Source organism: Prionailurus bengalensis, chromosome D1, assembly GCF_016509475.1.
Source record: "Prionailurus bengalensis isolate Pbe53 chromosome D1, Fcat_Pben_1.1_paternal_pri, whole genome shotgun sequence".
Taxonomy (NCBI): domain Eukaryota; kingdom Metazoa; phylum Chordata; class Mammalia; order Carnivora; family Felidae; genus Prionailurus; species Prionailurus bengalensis.
Window position 1 is genome coordinate 5,694,541 of NC_057346.1, and position 26,164 is coordinate 5,720,704.

General features: G+C 38.7%; 1 protein-coding gene and 1 non-coding gene across 2 annotated transcripts in view; one reads left to right on the forward strand and one right to left on the reverse strand.

Annotated features, from left to right (window-relative positions):
- The window catches only part of GUCY1A2 (guanylate cyclase 1 soluble subunit alpha 2), a 338,257-nt gene that overhangs the window by 259,250 nt on the left and 52,843 nt on the right, over positions 1-26,164 (reverse strand). Inside the window, exon 4 of the mRNA XM_043579224.1 lies at positions 599-1,317. Within this exon, the coding sequence (XP_043435159.1) occupies positions 599-1,317 (719 nt within the window). The remainder of the gene's footprint in view (positions 1-598; positions 1,318-26,164) is intronic.
- On the forward strand, positions 8,794-8,913 carry LOC122484605. The gene has a single exon (XR_006297661.1).

A 26,164-nucleotide genomic window follows, 5' to 3' on the forward strand; every position in this document is an offset into this window, starting at 1 on the left:
CCTGTTCTAAAGGAATGAGTCTCTGTGTCAATGCTACAATCTATTGAGAAAAGCAGTCGTGAGGTAGCCACTTAATTTCCAACTCTTAGAAAATCCATTATTCTGCATACTGAGACAAAAATAGGATGCAACCAAGACGTTCCTAAATTATGACATTTAGAACAGAGCATATTCAAAGTGGAGCTAGCTTTCCACCCATAGTTATTTAAGGAGAAGGCGAGCAGGCCCCACACTGTTGGAATCCATCTTTCCATTTCTCTCCTGTTTGCCTTCAATTGGTGGAAATATTCATTTCTACCAGGGTTTACAGGGTCAGGTTCTTGGTGAGTCCTATCATTTTTGTAATTACTGTGGCTGGTATTAGTAAGTGTCTTCCTTTTATATGCTGAAATAAATTAATGAAAGAGGCAGACACTATGCAAAATGGCTGGGAATAAGGCCAAATCCTTTTCCATACATCCAGGGACCAGTAATTTTCTAAATGGCACTTGAAGCTCTCTCGCCTAAATAATTACAACTACCAACAGCATGTGATTTACAGAAATAATTATGCACTCTTCCAGTCCCCATCACCCATCTCAAGCCCATGGCCACTCACCTTGTCTTTATTTTCAGTGCCAGAAGCCTCAGGCTTGGTCCTGATCACAAACGGGGTGGACAGTCGCAACAGGACCCTCTCAAAGGCGGCACTGACCTTTGGAGAAACGATCTCGAAGCAGTCCTCAAACCTGAGCACTTTGTGGGTGTCACAACGCAGCTGCTTCCGCAGGCCTTCCCCCAGCTGCAGGACGGACATGTGGGCGTCGAACATCAAGTGGAAAGGGAAGGCCCTGCAGAAGGTGCTGATGCTGATTCTGAGGTCGGCAGGGACTCGGGAGGCTCCCCGGGGAAGGTTCTTCATGGCATCAGTATTGTCACATTCCTTGATGAGGAAGGTAAGACAGCTACAGTTGCCTGGGTTCGAACCATCGGAGCACAGTTTCTCATTGGCCACCTGCTCCACGCTCACGTCCAGCCGGTAGATCTTCTTTCCCGCAGCCTTGATCATGCCCAGCATTGCAAAGCCCACAACATGGTGAGGACGGAAGTAATGAAGCAGAAGGGCACCCTCGGGGAGCTCCTTGCACAGGAACGATGGGGACTCCAGCGTGGCCTGTTTCCCAAAGGAAGTTCTGATGTGTTCCAACAAAGCATCAAAGCCATTAAAAAAGTCCTGCAAAGTGCCACCTACAGCTCGAAGGACTCTCTCATTCTCATCAAAGCATATATTAAAGAACTCCTCACCAAATCTTTCTTGAAGTTCCTCAAACTTCAAACCTAGAGGTAAATGGGAAGCAAATGTTAGTCAAGTGCAATAAAATAATCGAATTTATAGCTTTTTTTTTTTAATGCTCATCAAATGAGATAACTAGGCAGTGAAGCTGGAGAGGTATTTCCCTTGGGCCCACAGATTCCCAGAGAGATTAATTCATTTTGAATTAGAGAAAGAAAATTTCAATCCATCTTCTGGGGGCTTCTAAGATGTTGATGGGCATAAGCTTCCTTTATGTTTGTTTGCTTTTGTTTTTAAGTAGACTTTATTTTTTAGAGCAGTTTGAGATTCACAGCAAAAGTGAGCACAAAGTACAGTTATTTTCCATAGAACCCTCTTTCCACAAACGTACAACCTCCCCACCCCACCCCACCCCACACATACAATCAGTCATGCACTACAGTGGTGCATCTGTTACAATCAATGAACTATAATGACACAACACCATCACTCAGTCGTTAGTTTACAGTAGGGTTCACTCTTGGTGTTGTATGTCTTTGGGCTTGGACAAATGTGTAGGGATATGTGTCCACCATTACAGCATCACACAGAGTAGTTTTGCTGCTCTAGAAATCCTCTGTGCTCTGCCTGTTCATGCCTCCCCCCTTACCTTAACCCCCTGTAGCACAAACTTTCTAAATGCTGCTAATTTAGCTGCAACAGTTTGTTTTCCATTTGCTATAATTATCACAAACAAGATCTTTTTCTTAATGGTTTCCGTCATCAGTAAAGAAACTTTTCAGAAGCAGCTATCAGCTTGTTTCTCTGTCGTGCCCATCCACTATTACTATCTGACTTATCAAAATTCTTATGTTAAGTGGGAAATGTCAACCAGAGAGGGAATTTATGGTACTTGAGCAGAGAAAGGTAATGGATTATCTAGTGTGAACAGAAGGAATGAAGTGAGACATGAGGGAGAGAGGGACAAAACATGAAACTAAAAATGGCAGAATGGTGGATGGATTTGCATTCTTTCACCCACAAAACTGAGAGTAACCAAGAGTCTGTAATCTCAAAAGAAAGAGTTAAAAGTCTTTGTCTTCCCAGTTCACATTCACTCCCACCTGCCATGGCAAGAGAAACTCTATCTTATAATAATGGAGGTATAATGAATGGTAAACACACACACACACACACACACACACACACACACACACACAATGCAATGCACTATGTAGAAATTAGAACCAGTCACATGTGATCTAGTTAGATCCATCCTTAAGGATGATCTGAGGGAAAAGTATGGAGGGAATTTACGGTCCATAGAGGAAGGATACAACACCCGTATATGATTGAGGGTATAGACTAAAAGAAACTTCTATACAGAGTCAGTCTATTGCTTCTCCTTTGACTTTGGCTGAAATCAACACATTTTAAGTTCATATATTCATATTTTCTTGCTTTGTCTACTCCATCTTGCAAGGAGGTCCTGAAGATAAGGCCAGACTGGGAAAAAAACAGAAGGTCACTCTGCCAGTGTCCTGTTCAAGGGCAGAATCATCTGGGCTGTCTATGGCTCAGTTTGCTATCTATTCCTACCTTTATTATTCCCTAAGCGTTCTCCCCATGCAGAAATCAGGGAACAAAGCAGAGTCAACACTACTATTTGAAAAACACAGTCAAAAGACAACAAATATTTTTTGAGAGAGTATTAGAGAGTATAAACTTTGTGACAGCCAAGTGAAGTAGTCAGTTGGACAAAAAAAAGTGAAATGAACGTGAAAATCAACATGAAATGAAAAAAAAGTAGCAAACCTAAGAGAAAAAGAGTCCTTTTATTAAGAAGAATTTCATATTAATTTTACTTTCACAGGTTTGACATTCAAGGCAAGCTGACAAAGTCACCTATCAAGATAAAAACATGAGCGCACATCTTACATGGTCATGGTACAAGATTGCCCTTCAACGTAGGCTGCAACCACGAGCAGTAAGACCTGCTCAACTGATGATAATAGCATTTATCTGTCCAGTTCTCCAGTGTGGAAGAAAAAAAGGTGGATGACACTCACTGCAATTTGGTTCCTGTCCCAATGGCTCCACTGAAACTACTGTTCCAATTGCTTAAAGCAATACATACTGTTTCATCCCTACCTTAGTTAACCTGGTTTGTTGTTTTTGTTTTAATTTGACTGTACTCATCATCTCATCCTCCTAAATCTCCCTTCTCTTGGCTTCTAAAAATATACCATTGATTTGATTAATGACTGTCTGAAGACTCGTTCCCTAAAATGTCTTCCTACACCAAATCTCTGTATCACCATCAATACATAACTAAAAAGTCCTAATACAAATTAAATGTATATCCCTTCAAATGTATATCCCTTCTTGGTTCTTATTAAATTTTTAAATTACAACATTCTAATTAAAACTAAATTCAAAATAAATAAAAATTCCTATAAGCTGATTATACTCCCTGAACAACAAAATTCCATGGGTCACTAAAACATCCCATGAATTGCTTCTATATTTTGAAGAGTTCTATCTTAAAAGGACTCAGAGTCTTTATGCACAAAAAAGAAAAAAAGAATTTCTTCTAACTTGCTTTTTTTTATAACATTGAAAATGCCCTCAGAGTTATTAAGAACAGAGATTAAGGGGCGCCTGGGTGGCGCAGTCGGTTAAGCGTCCGACTTCAGCCAGGTCACGATCTCGCGGTCCGTGAGTTCGAGCCCCGCGTCAGGCTCTGGGCTGATGGCTCGGAGCCTGGAGCCTGTTTCCGATTCTGTGTCTCCCTCTCTCTCTGCCCCTCCCTCGTTCATGCTCTGTCTCTCTCTGTCCCAAAAATAAATAAAAACGTTGAAAAAAAAATTAAAAAAAAAAAAAAAAAAGAAAAGAGATTAAACATAATATAGTAAGCTTATGTTCTATTTTCATTGCCAGAATCCCAAAAAATCATCCAGAAAATAACAAGTAAATTCACCAGGAGCACAAAATAAAAACTACTCTGTGAGTACAGCATTCTATCTGCTAGGAATCCCTGCTATCTTACAAAGCACTTCTCTACCTGAGGGTACAAGGGCTGTTAATTCTCAAATAAAGACACCAAGGCCTGCCCGGACACTAGAGTCACTTGTACCAATAAAGAAAAGCTAGAATATTTCTACTATCACACCCAAATACTATACATGGTAATTCTATAAAATCACAGTACTCAATTAACTAATTAAGATTTTGGGGGCACCTGGGTAGCGCAGTCAGTTAAGCGTTCAACTCCTGATTCTCGTTCAGGTCATGGTCTTATGGTTTGTGGGCTCCAGTCCCACATCAGGCTCTGTGATGGCAGCACAGAGCCTGCTTAGGATTCTCTCTCTCTCATTCTCACTCTCTCTCTCTGCCCCTCCCCTCCATGTCAATCTCTCTGTCTCTCTCTCAATAAACATTAAAAAAAAAAGGACTTTTGTTTTCACAATTATTAAACTTTACAGGATCATAAAAGAAGTTCTTCAAGTTGGAAACATGTAAAACTAGGGAAAGATCACTGTAACTTTTACAAATAGTTCCATTTTAAACCTTATCTCAAAATTGAGAAAGCACAGAGAAAGTAGTTCAGCTCAGACAAGTGGTACAGTTCTCACTTCCAATATCCCACTTACGAGGATGCAAACCCCCTACTTACAGCAAATCACATAAAACATACAGACCATGCTCATGTGTTCATGTCAGAAGATGCTAGGACAGCTTGACCTTTGGGTCTATAAGAATATGTTCCTCTAGAGGCAAAACTTACAATAAATGTGCTTGCATTAACAAGTTAAAATTTTAAATTACTGTTGGGGCAACTGGGTGGCTTAGGTGGTTAAACGTCCAACTTCGGCTCAGGTCACCATCTCCCGGTTTGTGACTTCGAGGCCCACCTTGGGGCTCTCTGCTCTCAGCATGGAGCTTGCCTCAGATCCTCTGTCTCCCTCTCTCGCTGGCCCTCCCCCTCCTTCCCTTCCTCTCTCTCCCTCTCTCAAAAATAAACATATAAAAAATAAAAAATTAAGTAAAAATTTAAAAAGTATCTAAAACTACAGTCATACCACATTTAAGGGTACCTAGACACCTAGACACATTCTTTTCTGATATGAGCCTCTACGGATAATTAAGTCACAGTGTGATTAGGCTGTGACAGAGGCAAACGGGAATACTTACGGACAATGGAGAAAAGAATGTGTGACTCTCTCCTCCACAGGTTTTCCTGTTTGCCTCTGTTAGAGGCATGGGTTTGAGCCCCATGCCTCTGATAGTGTCTGAAGAAGAACTTGAATAAAATTGGGTGTTCAAAAACCCAACAAGGAAGGCACAGTCACACTGACAGATGGACAGTAATGGAATACAGAGAATGAATACAGTAATGAACCAGAGAAGTGGGAGAGCCCAGCCTGGTCAGGGATGGGCAAATGGTAAGTGGATAGCATCTGGGGAATAGGAATGAGGGGGTGAGCTGTTAACTGATGGGCAACACCGAGCCTGGACTTTTGAGCACCAAGACCAGAGTCAAAGGCACCAGCCAGAGAGATGCTATAATGTCTTTAAAAGCCTACATTGACTGAACTAGAGAGGTCCCAGTGAGAAGAATATTAAGCAATGTGCCAAATATTTTCATAGATCACTTTACACTTTAAAAAATTCTTATCAAGTAGATATTTTTAATTGTCTTCATTTTACAGGTGAAAAATGTTAAGACATTTGCCCAAGTTCACACAACTATACGTAGCAAAGGTAGGTCTCAAGGTGAAGTCTGTCTGATACCACATCTTGTGAAATAAACACAGAGGAAAACATCTGTGCGAGGGAAGAAATGCACGTCTTGCTCACCGTTATTTAATCAATACCTAGCATTTTGCCTGTCATTTCGGAGATGCTTATTACGTATTAGCTGGATGGTCAATGAATTAATGTATCACTGAAGTCAACAGAAAGCAGTTATAAGGAGCAGTCAACAGCTATCCAATGTCACAGTGAAGTCGAGTAAAAGAAAGACAGAAAACTGTAAAATGGATTGGTCAGCACTTTGGGGACCTTTGACAGCAATTTTAGTGGAAGAGTGGGGCAGACTACTGGGTGTAAGGGGTTAAGGAGTGTGTGACAAGTAAAGAAACAAAAAGTTTTCAGCTGAATTAATATTATTGGAGAGCTAAAATTACTTCCTTTATAAAACTGTAACAAATCTGACCACTATGCTTGGAAAAGGAAATATTACCTTCATTGAGAACCAAGTAATTAGAGAGAGAGAGCACCAAATACACAGCATTGCACATTTGGGGTCCTGGATGCTCTAGGGGAAGATGTATCAATAAAAGAGTGCAATTAGTGTTTTTTTAGATCCAGAGACCATCCTTGTCACCCAGGAAGGGCACTAGTCTCCACTAACACAGGAAAACACCAAAGCAGCAAGTGTATCCTTATGTGGACCAAATATCAACTGAGGAGGTGAATACCTACCAGCTACTCATTTCTGTGAGCTACAGATGCCCCATAATTATCTTTTAATTATTTAGGCTCCATCAAATTTGCATCTAAGTAATGTCCCTCAGGGCACCTGGATGGCTCAGTCGGTGGAGCGGCCGACTTCGGCTCAGGTCATGATCTTGCGGTCCGTGAGTTCGAGCCCCGCGTCGGGCTCTGTGCTGACAGCTCAGAGCCTGGAGCCTGTTTCAGATTCTGTGTCTCCCTCTCTCTGACCCTCCCGCATTCATGCTCTGTCTCTCTCTGTCTCAAAAATAAATAAACGTTAAAATTTTTTTTTTAATTTTAAGTAATGTCCCTCAAGCACAACTATATCTCCAGTCCAAACCGTAAAGAGATTCCAATATTTTAAGGAGATAATCATCCTCTTAGAGAAACCATTTTTTCAGCTTTCCTTCCTCCACTATAACTGACATATAATATTGTATAACTTTAAGGTGTACAAAGTGTTCTTTTGATATATTTATATATTGCAAAATGATTACCCTCATAGTGTTAGCTAACACTTTCATTATACCACATAATTACTTTTTTTTGTTTGTTTTTGGTAGTGAGAACATTTAAGATCTACTCTCTGAACATGCAAGCATATAATACATCATTGTTAACAATGCTCACAAAGCTGTGCAATAGATCCCAAGAACGTATTCATCTTCTAACTGGAAGTTTGTACCCTTTGACTAACATCTCCCCAATCCCCCACCTCCCAGACCCTGGGAATCATTCTGTGAATTTGGCAGTTTTTAGATTCCACATAGAAGTGACAGCATATAGTATTTGTCCAGAAACAATACTTTTATCAGGAAGACCCTAAGGTTTTTGTCAGCTAGTTTGAAACCCAGATGACACTTTAATAAAAATATTATTCTAGTGTCTTGCCAATCTATAAAGAAATGACTGAAGTTGGTCTCAGCCTCCCAGGGGAGACTTACCGGTAAATACTATATGCATATGTCTAAATAATAACAAAGGAGAAAGGCTCAAAAGAAATGCCACTGGAAGCGGAAGGTATTATGCTGAGGGAAATAAATCAGTCAGAGAATGACAGATATCATAGGTTTTCACTCGTATGTGGATCTTGAGAAATTGAACAGAAGACCATGGGGGAAGGGAAGGGGGAAAAATAGATACAAACAGAGAGGGAGGGAGGCAAACCACAAGAGACTATTAAATACAGAGAACAAACTAAGGGTGGATGGGGTGCAGGGGAGAGGGGGAAATGAGTGACGGGCATTGAGGAGGGCACTTGTTGTGAGGAACACTGGTGCTGTATGGAAGCCAAGTTGACAATAAATTATACTCATGAGGAAAAAAAAGAAATGCCATTGCCTGAATTGTAATTTTAAAGAAAACTGTTTTCAATATGATCTATCAATACAGTTTCATTTGAATCTCTGTTGGGGTGATATAAAACCTCTGTAGTTTCAGGATATTCTGGAGTTAAGTAAGTAACAGTATAGGTATAATAGTGAAAAGAATAGTGGCCTTAATCAGTGAAGAGTTAAACAATGAGTTTCTACTATTTTAGAAGCAAATCATTCTCCTTTTACTGCATTTGTGGCATCTCTGCCCCTCTCCAAAAGGAACACAACTATGTCATACATTTACTTTTAAATATAAGTGAACCAAAATTAATTGTTTCAAATTTTATGATACACTTAAAGAAAACAGAGCATACAGTCAGATTCTTAAAAAAAATATATAGGGTTTTAACACCTCTGAGCTAACAAAGAATTTGCTAACAACAGGGAACTCTCTAATATATTTAAGATTAATTACTGAATACCCAAAGGAGTAGGTATTATCAAAAGCATATTAAGTGCTTCAGGGACATTTGTGATGGTTAAGTTTAAAGTTTTTAAATTGGAGAATATGCTAAGATATACTTTAAAATATGCATAGGATATAAATTTTAATAGTGAGAAATATGGCATAATAGAGGTGAAGCCAGACTCTATAATCTGGGCCACATTTACAGTCTGGGATACATTTTTCACCAAGAAATTACATCTAAAAAGCAGCACATCCTATGGAAATGATGAAATAGAGATAACTAGGTGTCAAATGTTGTACGATTGGAAATTTTTAATATGTAAGTTAAGAGATTAATCTAAGTTTTAAAAAAAGAGAATCGTAAAATTACACTCCAATATTATCAGTTGTTTCTCTTCCCTTTCAAACAGCAAAGCCTACCTGTGTGCCTTTTCTTACAAAATACCAGATAACCCCTTGTATTATATATATTTGTCTGGATTCCTCTATTGACTGTAAAACAGATTTAGTAGGACAATTCATGAAAAGTACAACCTCTGATCTAGAATGAGAAGAAAAAACCAATGGAGGAAGAAATATAAACCCAAAATAGAATTTCCCCCTGAGCTGTAGAAAATCCTGAATCTTTAGATGGAAAGGCTCAAGTTCCAGCCAGATTTAATAAGGGCACACGCGCATGCACACAAACACACACACTAACACACAGGATAATGGGATACAGGATAATGACAGATTATCCGCAAATTAATAAGTGTTAAATAAAAATTCATGAAATAAGGCCAAAGAGAAACTACTGACTCCTCCAAGATGTATTTTATCCATAATCTGGAGCTAAGCAATCAGAGTAAAATCCAGGTGTTGGGAGGTTGGGAACAAAGGCAGTATCAGCATTCTAAAAGTCTCTTCTCAATGGAATCAGAGTGAGGAGAGAAAAAATACAGTCTTAGTAGGAAAACAGGTAATAATTTGTTTTAAGACCATGAGACAAACGTGGGTCTAATTTGAGTAACAGCAAATGAAGGTAATCAGTTATGGGCAAGCACAGAACTTTCAAATTATGAAGGTAAAAACATATGTTTATATTTAAGTTTATTTTCAGAGAGAAAAAGAGTAAGCATGCACACCAGCAGGGGAGAAGCAGGGAGATGGAGAGGGAGAGGAAGAGGGAGAGAGAGAATCCCAAGCAGGCTCTGAGCTGTAAGCACAGAGCCCCATGTGGGGCTCATACTCACCAACTGTGAGATCATGACCTGAGCCAAAATTGAGTCAGACACTCAAACAACTGAGCCACCCACACACCCCTGCACATATGTTGATTCAACTTCATCAGTACAGAAAATGATAAGGAAAGAGGTTGGAAAATAATCAGAAATCAGGACAGAAGAAAGAAACTCAAGTAAATTATGCATTTCTGTAAGTATAAGCAAAACCTCCCGTCAAATGGCAGGAACTCTCTTTTCATCCACAAGAGGGGCACTTATAAAAAGTGATTTAAAAATAAATCATTAGGCAACGACTTCCAGAAAACTACAAGAAAAATAAGCAAGGAGCAGGATTAATATCAAGTCAGGCAGAATTTAAGCTAAAAATGTAAATCAGGATAAAGAGAGACATTATATAACAAAACCACAAAATACAAAGAAGACTTAAACCAATCAACATTGCTGTTAAATACACAAAGTAAAAACCATTAGGAACTGATTGCTAATGGATACATTTTTTTTTTATGGAGTGATGTTTTAAAACTGATTTAGTGATGGTTGTACAACTTTGGGTACACTAAAAACCCTGAAGAATACACTTTAAATGGGTACGTTTAAATTATAAGGTATGTGAATTATATTTCAATAAAGCTCATATATTTAAAAATTAAGAATGAAGGAATCCTATACAATTCTCATGGGAAACTTTAATATAGATCTCTCAGGATCATATGTATCTAACAGAAAAGCAAAATCATAGAGAAATTAAATGACATATACAGCATAACAATAAATGAACTTAATAAAAATAAAATTATAGTGGGAAACTTTAATGTGCCTTTTTCAGAATCAAAAAGATCAAAGATTTTTTAATCTTTTTAATCTTTTTTAAGCAAAGTCAATGATTAATTAAATACATATCAGCAATAAAAAGTAAAAACTGATCAAAAAGTAAGGTCAATGGAAAAATGAAATTAAAATAACACAAGCAAAGTCCAAACACATATATGCATAAGTATACACACACATACACACACACACACACACACATATATGCATGTGCTTTCATATATGTGTTTGCATACATAGGAAGAATTATAAAAATTCCTCAAATACTTGGTCAGAAAATTCCCGTAATATATTTTTAAGTAAAGATTTTGCAGATGACATTTTATAATAGTAATAAAAATAATAAATATTTGTAAATAACAAGATAATCAAAAGTCCTATCTATTTAGAAGGTGAGCAATACTCTGTTGAATTAAAGAGACAATCAAAATTGGAATTATAACTTGTAGAAAGCAATGAAGACTACTTCATACAAATCCTGAGGCACAGCAAAAACTGTACTCAAAAATGTAATCAATGTTTCCAGCAAAAAGTAAGCAAATAAAAACTTTGAAATTAAGAAAACTGTGTTGAGTTTTTTTTTAATTTTTTTAAGTTTATTTTTGAGATAGAAAGAGCATGAGTAGGGGAGGGGCAGAGAGAGAGGGAGACACAGAATCCAAAGCAGCTCCAGGCTCTGAGCTGTCAGCACAGAGCCCAACAGAGCACTTGAACTCACGAACCGTGAGATCATGACCTGGACCAGAGTTGACCGCTTAACCCACTGAGCCAATCAGGCGCTCCAAGGTTTTAAAAACTTAATAGGTAAAAATTAAGAGAAATTATATAGAGAAATTATAAAGAGAAATTGAGAGAAAAATATACTAAATTAGGAATGAGAAAGAAGACATAGACACATATTAAGAAGAAATAGAGGAATCAAAAAAAATTGCAATGTTTGCCACATACAATTGCATGTGTAAATGTAATGTTAAATAGATAATTTTATGGCAAAATAGAAATGATCAAAATTCACCAAGAAATGGGCAATATGAGTTCTGACTAGTCATTAAAATAAATAATTCCAGTTATTTAAATATTTCCAGGCCACAGAAAAAAAATATTAAAATCACTCAATTATTTTTATTAAGACCACACAACTGTAATACCAAAACTTGACATTGTAGAGTAAAACCAATTTCTCTTATGAATATTTACTAGAATAGTAGCAAAATGAATCTATAAATTTGTAGAATAATACATTCTGACCAAATAGTATTTATATCAGAAATAAAAACATAGATCAATGGCAGAAAATCTATCAACAAAAAAATATCATCTACATGAATAAAATTAAATGAGAAAACAGTAAAATTCTATCAGTAGTTTCTGATGAGTCTGAAATTTAATGGTCTTAATAATTTTGAGTAAAATTGGGATATAAAGAAACTGCTCCAATATAATTAAATGCTGCTTTCCAAAAACTAGAAGTAAAACTTTTGTTCAAAGGATAAAACACTAAACACATGTCCACTAAAGTCAGAGATTAGATGAGTGGGTTTGGCATCGTCTTTGCTATTCAAGGCAGGTTGGAGTTTCCAGCACATGCTAGGAGATAATGAGTATACACGCTGGAAAAAAGAGTAAAATTATCTTTTTGCTAATGAAGAAGACGTAGAAAGTCTTCTAATTGGAGGCTCTGTCTTGCTTACTAGATTTCTTTACAACATACATTTTATAAAAAAAAAAAAAGACTAGTATTTTAAAACTGTGCTAAAGTAGCTGAATATAAAATAAGTTTAGAATCAATAGCTTTTCTCTGTATTAGCAATAAGAAACTAGAAGGAGAAATGGGAAAATATTCTAAGTAGAAATAAAAAACTGTAGTCAACATGACTACATGAGAAAGGCATAGAACTTATAATAAGAAAAGTATTAAATCAACACAGCAAACAAAACCTAACGAATGGGAAAATATTCTGTATTTTAGAATATAAAGACATACTATTATGAAACTATATATTCCCCCAAAATTAATGTAGACGTTTAATGCATTTCCAGTTATAGTCTCAACAAGGTTTCTTGCCAGTATAGTAATTTTAAAATTCCTATGTAAGAATAAGTATCTAGAATAGCACAGAATGCTTGAATAGGAATACTGGGGAGCAAACAGACACTAGAATAAATGAGAAAGACCACAGTTAAATTTGTTATTTCCATAGGGACAAACAGAGAGATCGCTGAGTCAGAATAGAGAATTCAGAAGTAAAACTGTGTATATGACAATTTTTAATGCAGCACAAAATAGTATTTTAATTCAATGGGAGAAAGAATGGTTTACCTAATAAATGGCACTAGCCATGTGGAAAACAAAAGTAAATCCTATCTCAGATCACACACAAAAGCAAACTGTAGATCACTTAGAAGCTTAAAATGTAAAAGACAAAACAATAAATACTATAGAAGAAAATCTAGGACAGTACATGTATCTCTTAATCAAAAGTGGCAAACATACAAACAGACATCAAGACGTATTTGAGTTTGTAAAAGATCTAAATTTAAATAAATAAAGCAAATAAATAAAAAAATTTTAATAAAATAAATACAACTGTCAGAATAATGTGTAAGGTACAATTTTATTTTCGTAAAAGTTCACGTGTGGGTGTGTGCATGTGTCTGTCTGTCTCCATGTGCACGCTATACCTCCCGATAGTCTGTCAGTCTCTCTGCCCTAAATACCACTTTGTTTAGGCCGCCATGATTAATAGTCTAGAATTATTTCAACAGCTTCCTAACTTTTCTGCTTTCCAGTCTCTCTGCAATCCATTTTCTATGCACTCTTCGAAACCACAAATCTTCCATATCGTTTCTCTGCTTAAAGCACCCCCCCCATGACTCTCCACTGCCTTTAGAATAAAATACAAACCCAGCAAAGTTTGACCCGGCTTTCCCTTTGGGTCCATCCTCACCTTTGCCAATTTCCCCGTGTCACATCTCTGCACAAGCCAGAAGGAACCACTTGGGAGTTTCCCAAACATGCTCAACAACCTCTCCCTCGTGTACAGGCTCCTGCATATGCTCACTTTCCGTTTTGTTCTGTTTTATTTCTTTACTGGAATTCTGTTCTCCTAACCCATTTAGCTAGTCATCTGCTTAGACTCACCTTGCAGATCCACACACCAAAATTCCTCTGGAACGCTTTCCTTGACACTCAGGCTGAGCTGCCTCTGCTTTTGGGCTTCTCAAGCACACTGTGATTACCCACTAGAATTTATCCCATGATACTTGCTGGTTTGTGCACCCCCTCACCAGACTTGACCTCTCTGAAGACAAGAGTTACATCTTATTTAACATGTATTCACTGCTTTATAGAAATTAAAGAAAACAAAGGAACACCTGCTTTGGTTGAGTCTCCGTGCTGAGTACTGGCAATACTCTACTGATCAGAACAGACATGGCTCTTACTCTTACTGAGCTACAGGAAAGAATGAATAATCCACTAACTGAACACGTAATACAACAATAATCCAAAAGAAGATACATGATGTTAGTGTTAAAATGACAAGGGCATAGTACTTGAGGGCATGTAACAGGGACATAATATAATCTATTGGGTCAAAGAAAGCATCCTTTAAAAAGTGAAGGATAAATACAAGTCATCTAAGCAGCCAAGAAGGAACAGACAGAAAGAAAACCATTCCAGAACAAAAGAACATTATGTAAAGGTCCTGGAAGAGAAACATGGAGTTTTAGAGAAGCTAAGACCATGGCTGTAACCCTAATCACTGGCACACTGACTTGCCCATAGTGGATTTTCTGGGTAAACAGAAGAATCAATAATATGTTAACAAATACAGCTGTGTGTAACTGTTCATGTCTAATGTATAGGATGTATGTATTGTATAATATATATAGTAGGTATACTGGACTATGTTGTTGATATATAATTTTTCCCTTGCTGTTTTTCAATACTTAATGGCAGTCTTTTTACACAAGCATGGAAAAGTTCTACCAAATGACCAGTTTAATAGGTGTAAATGCTTATGTGATGAATTCTTCTTCCTTTACCAAAACATAGCCACAGGTGAGAACTAAGAAATGGACAGACTCAGGGCAGCACATGGATCATGAAGTGGCCTTATCAGAGCCTGTGCTATGCTCGTGGGCCACCTGTCTGGTGACAAAGGGCTCCTCACACTTTTCAGCCTTCCTTCCCCAGCACCCTGGCACGCTGCTGTGGAAGATACTAAGCCAAAAGCCCAGCAGCAGTGTGATACAGATTCAAAGAACACACACACACACATACACACACACACACACACACACACAATCTAATTACAAAGAGGAGCTGGCCAAGCACCTGCTTCAGCCCAGTACCCAAAACCTGCATTTTTGCATTGTGTAAATAGGGCAATGGCTCACAGGCTTTGGCATCTCCCCACAGAGACCTGCTCTCATAATTTCTTATGCCTGTACCTCTCCCAATCTTTCACCTGGTGGCTAAGAAGGTTGGAGAGGGAATCACAGTGCAAATATGCATGGACTCTGGCTTCTGTTGATGACAGCTGGCCCTGTTCAAATTGGAGGCCACCGTAGCGATGGCAGGAGAGTTTCATTTCCACAAGGACAGATCCTCAGAGGGCTTACTCGGAGCCATTAATCACTGCTAATGCCTCTTTAATTGCTACGCCTCTACAATTGTTCAGCTGTGTGATTCACCCTCCTGAACTGCTGCGACCCAGTCTTGGGAGCTACGTGTCTGACCAACTTGTACAGAAACGATTAGGTTTTGGAATGAAAGTTGTGTTACATTAAAGAAATAAAATTGAGGAGAATCTGAAAATTTTCACCACTTTCCAAATGAATTAGGTAGAAATTAGCCAAAGACTAAATCTATGTGTTTCCTTATCCAATAGCATCAGATTTTAAGTGTGACAGAAATTAGTACATCATACGTCCACGATGTGGCTATTACAGTTAGCACATGGCAGCCTTTACAGAATTTACAAAGAACCAATCCTAGTACTTATGTCCTTCTGGAGGACAACAGCATGGGACTATGTGCATGTTTATTTAAAAGAGCATTTGTAGCTACACTGTTTCACACAAGATCAGTGACAAGAAGTTATCAGATGCCCTGGAACTGCACTAGCCAGTCTAACCTCTGTCAAAATACAGTAGTCCTCGGGCACCTAGGTGGTTCAGTCAGTTACGTGCCCAACTATTGATTTCAGCTCAAGTCATGATCTCATGGTTCGTGGGTTCGAGCCCTGCATCAGGCTCTGCACTGACAGTGTGGAGCCTGCTTGGGAATCTCTCTCTCTCTCTCTGTTCCTCCCCAGCTTGTGCTCTGTCTCAAAATAAATAAACTTAAAAATATATAGTATTCCTCATAAATAGTCATCCTTCGTCTACTTCTACACCACCCGTGATGAGGAACTCCTGAAGCATGCTCTCCCAACACTATCTCTAGTGATCACATAGTTCCTTCCTTCTTCCACAGAGAACAATCTATTCCTATCACTTTGGCTCACTGGTTCTCTTATACCCTCTGCTCTCCCCCACAAAAATCCTTTAAAGTCCCTGAAAATAGCTCACAGGCTCTCCTTTGTCTTCTCATCTTATTTTCAAAGAACTAATTCAAAATCCATTAAAGCCAGCTCAAAAGAATGATCTTAAATGGATGTGAAAGGCAAGAGTACATGAGAAAAAAGATACAGGGCATGTGTGTTTTGGAAGGACATTACAAGTTATGAGGAGGAAGGGAACAAGAAAGCGGCAGAAAGAGAGGAGGTCTATTTCAGATAAGAGGAGCTAATGCGAGATGCTTTGACACCAGGTTTCAGCCCTGTGTGTATGTGTTCTAACTGGGGAAAAGAGATGTCTGTATTTATTCATCCTCACTAGAGTATACACTGCAAACTGTTTTCCAGTGTCCTATTTGATTTATTTGCCCTGACCCATCCAGTTTTCATAGTCCGTTCCCTTTAGATCATGCATACAGAAGATGCTAGGCCAGGTAGAAAATCAATTGAGGACTATGGAAAAACAGTATTGATGGCACCCAGAGGAACTGAATGCATAGCCACTGTGTCTTCGGCATCATGGGTGAGGCCACCCTAGAAACAGATGAGCAGAGATTGTTGATGTGTGTTACTATTTCCACGGGAATCTGACAGAACACTGAGCTACGTTCGTCACACCACATCCGGACACATTCCACGAATAGAACGCAAAGGCAAGCCTGAGACACACAAGAATTAGCAAAAATGGCCATGTTTTTAAATCAGGAGAGGAGACCGTATACACCTGAGCTCCTCTGTTACTGTAAAGGAACCTACGATCTGTTTGGATTCACGGTTTCTTTGGGGAAAGAGTTATGCCCTGATGACTTCTTTCGCTTTTGTGACATAGCTGTGCTCATTTTTTTCTGTGTCCCCTTCCAGTTTCTGTACATACCCATACACATATTTTACAAAGCTGGATTCACAATGGACACAAAAACACTTGGTTTCTGTCTATTTTTCTTTTTGTGTAATCATTTATCTCTAACAGATGCTGGGGTTATTTGTGGCTGTCGGTGCTCAACCAAGTCTTGCTCTAGAAATTGCCTTCAGCTAAATAAGGCTGCCTGGCCCAAGGTCCTGTCCCCTCCCCAAGGCAGCCTGCATCGAAAGACATGCACTGCCATGCAAAGATGAGGCTTCCTGGTCTCCATGGAGGGCAACTGTGAAAAGCTGAGCAGAGTCCTTTCCTGTGACAGCACATGAACCCTGGCCCCTCTCCTTTCTTCACATCCTCACAAGGAAGTAGTCTGGTGAAACTACAAAGCTGCAAACACGTGCTACCTAACTTCCAGAAAAAGGGATGATTGGAGGGTCGAACTGCGAGCCACAAAGCGTTATTCTCAGGACTTGATATCTACAGGGGTTTGCCTGGTTGTGTCATTGATCCTAACTAAGGGTTCCTGAGCACAAATCTTCATCTGAGTCTGTTTCCTGGGGAAAGCAGGCTATCACAACATCATAAACATTCTCCCACGCCACAGTGTCATCTTGCCACACCGTTCTCATTTCAACAGCTGCTTAATGTCCTCGGAAGCAGATCATATTTTAATTGACCATTTCCTCACAGTAAGACGGTTGGTTGTTGCCAATATTTTGTCATTTTAAAGAGCATTCAATAAACGCCATCGAGCCATTATTTAAAGTTTCTTCTTCTTGTTTTGAATTATTTCTTCACAATAATCTAAGGTGTGGGCCATTACCAAGAGGATGGAAAGGTTTCAGTTTATTGATACTAAAGTTTATAAGTTGTAATATGGCACACCTAAGTTTAATAGGAAGATACACTAAGGAATCGGGGCAGATTATGTTCTACATTATAGTGTCTTTGATCCAAGGCTCGGAACAGGATGCTTCAGAAGCCCAAAGAGAAAAAGAGAACAGAATGCTCTATAATGAACTTATATAGCATTCCATTATACTTGGCTGAGTAAATCAGAGCCTACACAAGGTACCCAGTGTACAATATATATTTGTTCAGTAGATGTGTGAATGAATAAATGAATATTTAGGTTGCTTTAAATTTTAACGGAAACATGAGGGGCCTCATTAATATAGAACTGTAGATAATGCAGAAAATATGGACTGGATACTAATAAGTCTGTGGCTTTAAGTTCTCAAATTATTCCCATTCCAAAGCAAAAGTGATGGTGGTGGTAACAGGGAGAGCCCACATGGGTACGTGTTAGATCCTCTTTTATGCACAACTTAGCAGAGGGACCAACAAGGAAAATTTAAGGAAGAATAAAATAATCACTAATAAAAGCACTCTGTCAGCCAAAAACCAGTAAGCCAACTTTGTCACTATCACAATAGGACACATACAACAAATCAATGCAAAAGAATGCCAAAGACTGGGTGATTTTAGTGAAAACCCCAATCATTAAATTCGGGGCAGATGAGGAATGAAGACAGTTAAGGTGAGTACAGTCTACCTCTGAGATGCGCTGGCAGATCCGGGAGACATAACCTAAGAATCATCTCCTGTTCTTATCTCTTAAAATGTCTGAACAAGAGTCATTTCTCAAATTAGGCTGACTTCATCAGTGCCTTGTGAGCACGTCCTACTCTCCAACTGGTGTCCTATCACTCAGACCCTCCCTACGGTCATCACACGCAAGCAGAGGAGGACAAAGAAGAAAACACTCTACTTGTTACAGAGGGGAGGGAGGAAAAACTATGGGACAAAGAAGGTGCAAGAGGAAGAAAACACCAAAGGCTTAGTTTCTTCTTATAGACAGCTTAATAGGTCAGTTTACGGGCCACGTGACCCAAAGGAGACGTAAAACAAAAATGTCTCGATTCAGAGTTCTTCATTCTCATATAAACATTTATCCCCGCCCTACCACTCCTTAACTCCTAAAGAAAACAAAGGTTCTATAAGAAATCTTTCTTAATATTCGAAAGCAAACAAAAAAGCATTTTCCAAAGGTCACCCAAATCTAGCACTTGACAGGAAGAAGATGTTACAGAGCTGTAAGATCTTGAACTTTCAGTCAACAAAAGATGCCACATGCTTTCCAAAGCACTTCTTTAATGCGTGGTAGAGAAATCCATAATTAAAAGCAAAATTTTTAAAAAATGGCTTTTCTCTCCTCAGCCCATTCCCAGGACTTGCCAGAATATTGCTATTTCCTTTCTAGCTTCCAGAAGGATGCCAATGGTCAACAGAGTTTGCTTTTTCTATCCCAGTGACAATGAAGTGGTTGGCCTGGTGCCCTAGAAGGCAAAGACACAGATTTTTTTTTTAGCTTTGTGACCATGGTAACCTTGTTCCAAGTGCAAACCTTGCAATATGGGCGATCTTCTTTTAAAACAGTCAACCAATAAACTACAATTCTGCTGCCAGCAGAACTGAGCCAACAGTGAAGCTTACTAACATCCCTGTTTCACTTATCAGAATGATCCAAATATGTAGATAAATAAGACAAGAATGAAACCAAAGGCAGGCAAGCCTGTTTGTGGTAACAGTAGTACTAAGATAGACTCTATCCCCCAAATCCCTATTTTTCTTATGTACTAAAGTGGAAGCAGCCACAGCGGTTTGTGAATACCGCTGTTACTTAAATTTCTGCCTCCCATCAGTAACTAGATTCAGCCCACAATTTAATTAAAAATTATGCCCCCTAAGGATCAAGATTGTCAAGTATGTAACAGCATGAAAATGCATGTCTGGACGTCAGATTGGAGGGGGGTGGTTAAGAATACGTAAGACATGAAATGACATTTATCTGCCTTGTATGTTGGCTTCTGATCCTCAACAAGTTTGAAATTTGAGTATAATTCACGTAAATCCCGTTATTTCTATACAACAATTAAGGTTTTCAAGAATTACACAGACATGCATTTAAAATGGATATGGTTCTTTGGGCGCCTGGGTGGCTCAGTCAGTTAAGTGTCCGACTTAGGCTCAGGTCATGATCTCGCAGTTGCTGAGTTTGAGAACCACGTTGGGCTCTGTGCTGGCAGCTCAGAGCCTGGAGCCTGCTTCAGATTCTTTGTCTCCCTCTCTCTGCCCCTCCCCCATTCATACTGTCTGTCTGTCTGTCTCTCTCTCTCTCAAAAATAAAATAAACATTAAAAAAATGGATATGTTCTTGAAAAGTATTCCATCTGTACAAGAAGAAAGAAAATTAGTACATCTAGCATGTGCCAGATGCTCTGACCCTCTAGGAATTGCAACGACTGAGCCTAGGTCATTTTAACCATATATAGTTTCAGTCAGAGGGTTTTTCATCACCTCTAAATAGTTCACTTTGAACTCCTTCTAGCTCAGTTGAAATACTAAACAGCTACTTAGCATGATGTCCTGCGTAAGGTGAAGATTCTGTTTAACTGTACACACTGCTATAGACAGAGGCAGAAAGCACTGCTACTAAACATAGAAACACTTTATTTTTTTTATTATTATTATTTTTAATGTTTTTATTTATTTTTGAGACAGAGAGAGACAGAGCATGAGCAGGGGAGGGGAAGAGAGAGAGGGAGACACAGAATCTGAAGCAGGCTCCAGGCTCTGAGCTGTCAGCACAGAGCCCGACGTGGGGCTCAAACTCACAGACCGTGAGATCATGACCTGAGCCTAAGTCGGACGCTCAACCAACTGAGCCACCCAGGCACCCCAAACATAGAAACACTTTAATAGTACATTGCAATAGTATCTAATGACTGATGACAGACTGTGAAAAATCATTTACCCTGGGTATTTAAAATGTCAGGGAAGCAATCAAAAAAATCACAGTCTACAGGAGAGATTATGTCAATGATTGATGAGGCTTCTGAATTCCATGAATGTATTTGGGAAGTCCAAAACTGTCCTATGAGTAAAGGGATTACAAGAAGGAAGCTGTATGTGGAGTGTACCTGTCATTTACGAGAGTATCAGGAGATTAACAAGCAATACAAGCAGTCAGCAGTTTTATCATTTTCATGGTGTGGAAACACGTGCTCTCATTCCTGCGTATTTTTCTACAGGGAAAACAATAAGATGATCTGGAACGTAGAGGCATGAATCACCTGTTCTGAGACCAATTCCCTGCAGTATTAGAAAAATAGAGTAGGATTATGTTCAGACACTATTCTAATTTCATCTTCAAGGTCCTTAGTGGTACATTAGGTCAATAAGCAAGACCACAGAACTGGAGGAAATGCACCCCATAGATGGGCTCTACTCTGGACACTGATTACATGTATAAAATTTGGTGCTTTCATGAGTGAGGTTAGGGGAAAAAACACACTTAAGTATAAAAATAGACTACAGGCTCTTATTCATGTGTTTTAGTTTGGGTTTGGATTTTTTTTAAAATGGGGCTACAACCAAGTAGAAATACAAAGTCCCTTTGGACTTATCTAACTTAATTATAATTTTACTCAACAGCTTTTAGAAATATTTGATTTTGATATAATCTCAAACTTAGAGGAAAGTTGCAAGAATAGTACCAAAACTCCCTTTTTCTTTTATAAAGATTCACCAATTTGTTAACAATTTATCTCATCTGTTTTATTCTCATTCTCTCTCTCTCTCTCTCTCTCTCTCTCTCCCTCCCTCCCTCCCCCCCTCCCTCACACACACACACACACACACACACACACACACACACACACACCATTTGAGAATTAAGTGGCACAGGTCCTTTCCTTTACCCCTAAATACTCCAATGCATATTTCCTAAGAACAAAGATGTTCCCTTACATAACCACAGTACAATTTTGAAGATGAGGAAATTTAACTTTGGACAATATTACCTAATCCACAGTCCATATTCCAAATTCGTTTAATGGCCCAATAATGTTCTTCATGGCTCTTTCCTAGCACAGGATCCAATATGGGATTATTCACTGCATTTGTCTAGTGTCTTTAGCTTTCCTTCCTCTGAAACAGTTCCTCAGCCTTTGTCCTTCCAACACTACTTCTCAGACACCTACTCTTCCAGGCCCCCTGTGTTGTTGGTGTGGTTACAAAGGATTAATACAGCACCTAACCACTAGGTACCCACAGTCAAGGTGGAGAGAAAGACCTGGAGACGATCAGGAAGCACACCATGAAATGTGCTTTAATAGAAGGATAAGCAGATTCCTCCCACCTTTATCAGTTCAAAACCCTTGCTCTCTAGATGCTTATTTTTTTTCTATCTTCATAGAAGAATACTTGTATAGCCAGAATCGTCATTAGCAAAAGTTATTTGTAAAATGTCTTTTAGTTCAAGGAACTGGCCAAAGTTGTGTGTGTGTATGTGTGTGTGTGTGTGTGTGTGTGTGTGTATGAATAAGGAGTATTATATGTACATGATACAGTATATACACAAACAGTATGTGTGTGTACACACACATACAGTAGTTTATGGTAATACATGCACACACACACACACCAAGTTGGTTTTTCTTTTCTTTTCTTTTTAAGAAACAGAGATGGTTCTTTTAAATAGGAGATGTGTTAAAATTACTATTTTCAGACACAAAAAAATGTGACCTGGTAAAAAGAACTATGTTTCTTTTCCTATAGTTAGAAAAGTTATATTCAAACCAGCCTCAATCATTTATTAGCTAAGTGATCTTGCGTAAGTCACAATGTGGGCTTTAATGAGTTCATCCATAAAATGGAATGACAACAGTTAACCATAGAGGTTAATGTTTAACAGAGTACAAAATAATATACATTCAAGTTTTTATAAACAGTAAAGCACTATGTAATTTATAGATGTGTGTCTATATACACGTCCACAGATATACTTATGTACATAGGTGTGTGTATGCATTAGACAGAGCATGAGAATGAGAGGGAGAAAGCCAAGGATGCATTTGATTTAGGATTTTTTAAAAACACAGTTCTCCCGATTACCACATAGAGGAATTTTGAATCCCAAATTTCTCAGCCTATTTGGGGATGGTGTTCCCACTTCTCTTAAAATGGCTGTCTTCCATTCTCCTCATTAAGTACAGAAGTTCTACTCTTCACGTCATGTGGTTTTCCCATGAGCTTCTGAAAACTAGCAACGCCAGGACAGCAGAGATTATGTTTGCCTGAGTCACTGTCAGATCTCTAGAACCAGCAGAGGCCTGATAGGTTGAGAGTACTCACCAAATGTCTGTGGTATGGGGAATACCAGTTGGGACCTTTTCTTGTCCAAAATACCATGACACAGCATCACTGCCTTCTTCTTGAGGCAATCGCTACTGAGACATGAGCGGAGAAACCTGAACTTTTATCAACTGCCTCAACATTAGGGTAAATAATGGAAGGAAGGAAGGAAGGAAGGAAGGAAGGAAGGAAGGAAGGAAAGAAGGAAGGAAAGAAGGAAGGAAGGAAAGAAGGAAGGAAGGAAAGAAGGAAGGAAGGAAAGAAGGAAGGAAAGAAGGAAGGGAAGAAGGAAGGGAAGAAGGAAGGGAAGAAGGAAGTTCATTCTTGAAACTGTGAATCCAGAAATACCATTGAAACACCATAGTCCTGTAGAAATTCCATTAGAATTGTTTAAAAGAATTAAAAACTATTATCACTAACACAATTAATTAGTTAAGCCCTTCCCACCTGCTTTTACGTTCCATGGTCTTATTTTTCTTCTCAGTACCTATCACTCTCAAGTCACTGTTTTTGTTATTTGTGATTTTTTGTTGTCTGTCTCCCCAATTTGTTTATCTCCCTGCTCATCACCAACACCTAGAATGGTACCTCAAGAAAGTAGATATTCAGTAAATATTTGTACTGACAGAACAAAGTATTTGAAAATTCTTTTATAAGACACTGCCTACATTATATATATATATATATATATATATATATATATATATATACACACACACACACACACACATAATACACATATCACTAGATTAATAAATGTTTCCTGTATTTAATACAACTAAAACCCCAATGATCATGTAGAACCTTAAACTAAAGAAGTTTTACAGATTTGTAACAAGTTAGGGTCTCCTGATTAATCAGTCCCCATCTAAAACAGTAAGTTTCCATGTGGCACGCAAGCAAAAAGTAATGACAAATTAAGAGAAGCCAATTTTTAAATGCAGATTTTCCTTGTTCCTTTTCACTGATATGTAGGACTGAGAATCAGAATAGTGAAAAAGAAAGGGTATGGAAGCATAAAAATAAATGAACAAGAGTATGAAGCCCCAGACGTGAGTAAAGAAGTGACCAGTGGTCAGATGTGGCAAGAAGTACACAGAATGTGGAGAAACAGAACGAAAAGTAGAAAATTGGGGCACCTGGGTGGCTTAGTCAGTTAAGAGTCCGACTTTGGCTCAGGTTATGATCTCGCAGTTTGTGGGTTCGAGCCCCGCATCAGTCTCTGTGCTGACAGCTCAGAGCCTGGAGCCTGCTTTGGATTCTGTGTCTCCCTCTCTCTCTGCCCCTTCCCCACTCATGCTCTGTCTCACTCTGTCTCTCAAAAATGAATAAATGTTAAAAAAATGTTTTTAATATTAAAAAAAAAAGAAAAAGAAAATTGAAGGCAACCAAAGGTATTTTCAGTCAAAATGTTTCTGGGCACTAGTCAGTACAATAACTCTTAAGAATCAGGATCATTTTTCAGTGCTCTGCATGTCCTCAGGGTGAAATCCCTCTTGGTCTCGCCTTTGTAAAGACCCCAAAATCACTCCGCTCAATGAAATCTCACAGACCAGTATCAACTTCTCTTTCCCATGGCAGCTGCAAAATCACTCTACTGCTCACTTAATTTCCCCCTAGGCTAACTGTCCTCTGGTGATTACTAGAATTCCAGTCCTGATATTATGGGGGATAAAAATGTTAATAAAGCTATCATTTTACTAAAACTATGACCAACAATTTCTGATGTTGGATGAACCACCTACCATATGTCTTTGCAAAGTTAATGACATAGGATAGAGAAAGGGAGAACTGACCCATAACTCATATATCCATTTATGCAGGGATGAGAGAAAATCAGAGAAAAAAAGCAACATGAGACCATAAATGTATGATGAAGATGGGCAGTCGAAGTCAGCAGTGCTCAGCATCGAAGATATCTGGCAAAGAGAAAAGAGAAAGCCTGGCTATAGCAGAGAGCATCTAGCAAGAGGCATTAAACCTTTATCTGGAAGGCAAAGGGCATAGAAGGGAAGCCGGGCCCCAGGTCCTGCTTAGGGTTCAAAAGCTGAGTTGAAAGTCATAGGCAGAAGTAGAGTAAGTCAAAGGAACTCAAAGTTGTCCAAGGCAGCAACCCACTCTCAAAAAGAAGACAGAAAGAGAATCCCAGATTCTTGAACCTCGGGTAGCAGAATTGTCACTTGGTACCGAATTCCCTATGAATTCAATGAAGTGTCCTAAGCACACCTGGCCAAGAGCAGGGTTAGCCTTGGAATTCAAGTATCAAGACATGCCTGCGCACCAGGGCTCTCTTGGGAGCTGATTTTTAAACAAATTCTTGGTCCCCATCCTAGACATGATGAATCAGAGGATCTGTTCTTTACAGAGTATCTAGTTTACAGAATGTATGGTGGCTGCAGGCTGGTTTTTTAGTTTGGTTTTATTCTGTCTTTTGTTGTTGTTGTTGTTGTTGTTGTTGTTATTGTTATTGTTGTTCTTGTTCTTGTTAATGTCTCCAGATGATCCTACTGAACCATCACTAGAAGAATCCACTGTTTTAGACTCTGGAGTAGAAATGATCACTTGTGGGATTAGCATTCAAATCAATAATGCAAAACACATCTCCCTAGCAAAGGCAAAAGCATAAATTCATTAATGTTAAAATAAAAATAGAAATTTTTGGAGTTGGCTTTTCCTCTTTTTCCCCTCATCTGGCTCTGGACAATATTCAACTTGACCAGTGTGTCTGAGTCAGGAATTACCTCAGCTTCCTTGCATTTGAAAATCACATCTGTTTCTTCTTCAACTGCCTCCTGTCAGGGCTCCACTGGTTCCTTTTTGCATCTTTTACCAACACTTCCCTTACCTTAAATAACGTTCTACCCATACCATCCATGATACACCTCTTTCATGGGGGACTCACCATTGTGGTTCTTCTGACTCCCATTTTCTGTGTGGTAAGTGAAGCCCGATCCTT